At 38.4% G+C, this 2,698-nt stretch overlaps 1 protein-coding gene across 1 annotated transcript in view; it reads left to right on the top strand.

Annotated features, from left to right (window-relative positions):
* Positions 1 to 1,759: 1,759 nt before the first annotated feature.
* The window catches only part of LOC125028004 (GRAM domain-containing protein 2B-like), a 255,962-nt gene continuing 255,023 nt past the window's right edge, over positions 1,760 to 2,698 (top strand). Inside the window, exon 1 of the mRNA XM_047617256.1 lies at positions 1,760 to 2,241. Coding sequence (XP_047473212.1) covers positions 2,172 to 2,241 — 70 coding nt within the window. The 5' untranslated portion in view covers positions 1,760 to 2,171. The remainder of the gene's footprint in view (positions 2,242 to 2,698) is intronic.

Raw genomic sequence — 2,698 nt, 5'->3', positions numbered from 1 at the left:
TGGTCATGAAGTCCGCAGTCCGGGCTGGCACGTGGGACTCGCAAGGTCATGAGGTTCACCTGATGTGCGCAAGGCAGGTGTTTCCATTAGATCTGTGTCACGGACTGTCCGTTATGAATCGGGGCTTCTGCGTCGCATTCTTTTTATGTGTGTGTGTGTGTGCACATATATATACATATATATGCACACACACACACACACACACACACATACACACACACACACACACACACATACACACACTCACACACACATACACACACACACACACACACACACACACACACACACACACACACACACACACACATATATATATATATATATAAATGTATATACATTTATATATATATGTGTATATATATTAGATTATATATATGTGTATGTGTACACACACACACACACACACACACACATATATATATGTATAAATATGTATATATATATATATATATATATACTCTCTCTTTCTCTCGCTGTCGCTCTCTGTGTGTGTGTATATGTATATGTATACATGTATATGTGTGTACACATATACATATATATACATATATACACATGCACATGTTTATGCACACACACACACACACACACACACACACACACACACACACACACACACACACACACACACACACACACATATATATATATATATATATATATATATATATGTATGTATTACAATATATATATGCATATTATTTATATATATATTATATATATATATATATATATAACATATATATATATATATACATACATATATACACTCTTTTTGTGTGTTTGTAAATATACATATGTGTTTATTTATATATATATGTATATATGTATATATATGTGTATATATATGTATACATATGTATATATGTATGTATGTATTTATATATGAGTATAATTGCATATCAACACAGACCGTATCCATCCCTTTATCAACATATCAGTCTCACCCATTATCCCAGAGACATCATGTGTACAGCCCTTTGCCCAGAGGACCAGAGAACGGCTATACCAACACTGCCTTGAAGCACCAATTAGTAAAATTCTCGGGCAAATGACTCAGTGAGAGCTTGTGGAATAGTTCATCTGAGTCCAAGTCTTCAGTCGAAGTCCGTCTCTTCCTCCTGTCGCCGGCATATATATTTTCGTGGAATGAACGGGATGCACTCTGGCCCTGACTGAAGGTGTTTATGGGAATCGCCTTTGGGTCAGTGAGTCACGGCGGAGATTAAGGAAGATGGTATATACCGTACGTGCATTTCCCTCTCTGCTTAATGCTTTGATCTTTTAATCAGATCAGACTTGCAATTAAGTGTGTTACTAAGGAAAAAAACGTAATTTAGAGTCATTCTCGATAACATACATGTAAGAATGGTTGTTTTAAATCACTGTCGTGAAGCCAGTGTCGGCATTCGAATAAGCAGCACGAAGGGAAGCCCGAGGGTTTCAGGATCAGTCACGCTTTATTTTACTGCTTGCCTTAATAATCAGATACCGTGTATACTGTAAATTCAATAGAAAATTATCATATTTGTTAAAGGTTAAAACAATTCGTCTAATTCTAAAGGAAATTCCTTAAAAATATATCCTGTACCTTTTGCAAGCAATTGCATGGTAGCAATTGTAATTAGAACCCCGTGACTGCTGCTGCCGGGCAACAAGCTTCAGCTGAAACAAAAACAATGAATATGAAAGGAATTTTACGTTTTTACATTCCGGGGTAATCTCCAGAGGTGGCTTTGCTATCATGTATAACTTAAAATTCTAATTTTTTCCAGGATTTGTTCTAGCCGTAGTACAAACAATAAGAGTATAATTATAAAACGGAGATAAGTGCGACCAAAAGTGCTTCTTCTATGTAATACCAGTGTTATCAGAGGACAAGCTGCTCAAAAGGATAATATTGAAAAGAAAGTGAACACCAAATTAATTATAGTGAGATTATGAACTAAACTTTTTTCAAATGATGCCTCCTTTGATCTCTTCTACGAGAGGCATAACAGACGCTAATAAAACCAGTTGGTGATAAATAGATAAAGAAAAGAAGGCGAGAAAGGCGGGGACAGGCAGTCGTGGCAAGAAGGCGTCTGCCGCTCCCGAATTCGAAGCGGTTCGGAGAGCGGTTCGCAGTTCGAAGCTAGGACTCGGCGCTCGAGCGAAGGACGGCCGAAATGCTGGAGGTCCTGCACGCCCGCCGGAGGGCATACTCCGACTTCGGGGTGTATGGCGACCCAGGGAATGGTGAGTATAGGTTGAGTGTGGTGTGTAGTGGCGCTCGCTGGTGGTGGCTTTCGTGTTAGTACTGTTTGAGAAAATTAATTACGGTGGTGTGTTTCAGGGAGTTTGCCAGCAGATAACGGTAATTATGCCTTGTGTTGTGTTATATTGGATTAAGGACGCACATTATGAAAGTGATCGACGCCGCGGGCTCAAATTTATGGTAATTAAATTATGAAGGATTATGGAGGATTTGAGTATTTTGGTAAAAGTTGACGTTTCCCTTTCATCACGAGAGAAAGTAATACTCAGAAAATTTGCAAAAGTTTAAAATTCTCAGGATTATTGCTTTTCTGGTATATCTTATCATAAGTACGTACTGTTTCAACAAAGAGTGAAGCAAGAATCTGTCCAATGACCTGATAAAGCTCGCACTCTTTCGACGACCTCCCGAGCCGTAATGGACCGCCTTCTTGCCGCA

This window comes from Penaeus chinensis, chromosome 8 (genome assembly GCF_019202785.1).
Source record: "Penaeus chinensis breed Huanghai No. 1 chromosome 8, ASM1920278v2, whole genome shotgun sequence".
Taxonomy (NCBI): Eukaryota; Metazoa; Arthropoda; class Malacostraca; order Decapoda; family Penaeidae; genus Penaeus; species Penaeus chinensis.
Note: the sequence above shows the minus strand (reverse complement) of the source record. Positions and strands in the feature narration are given on the sequence as shown.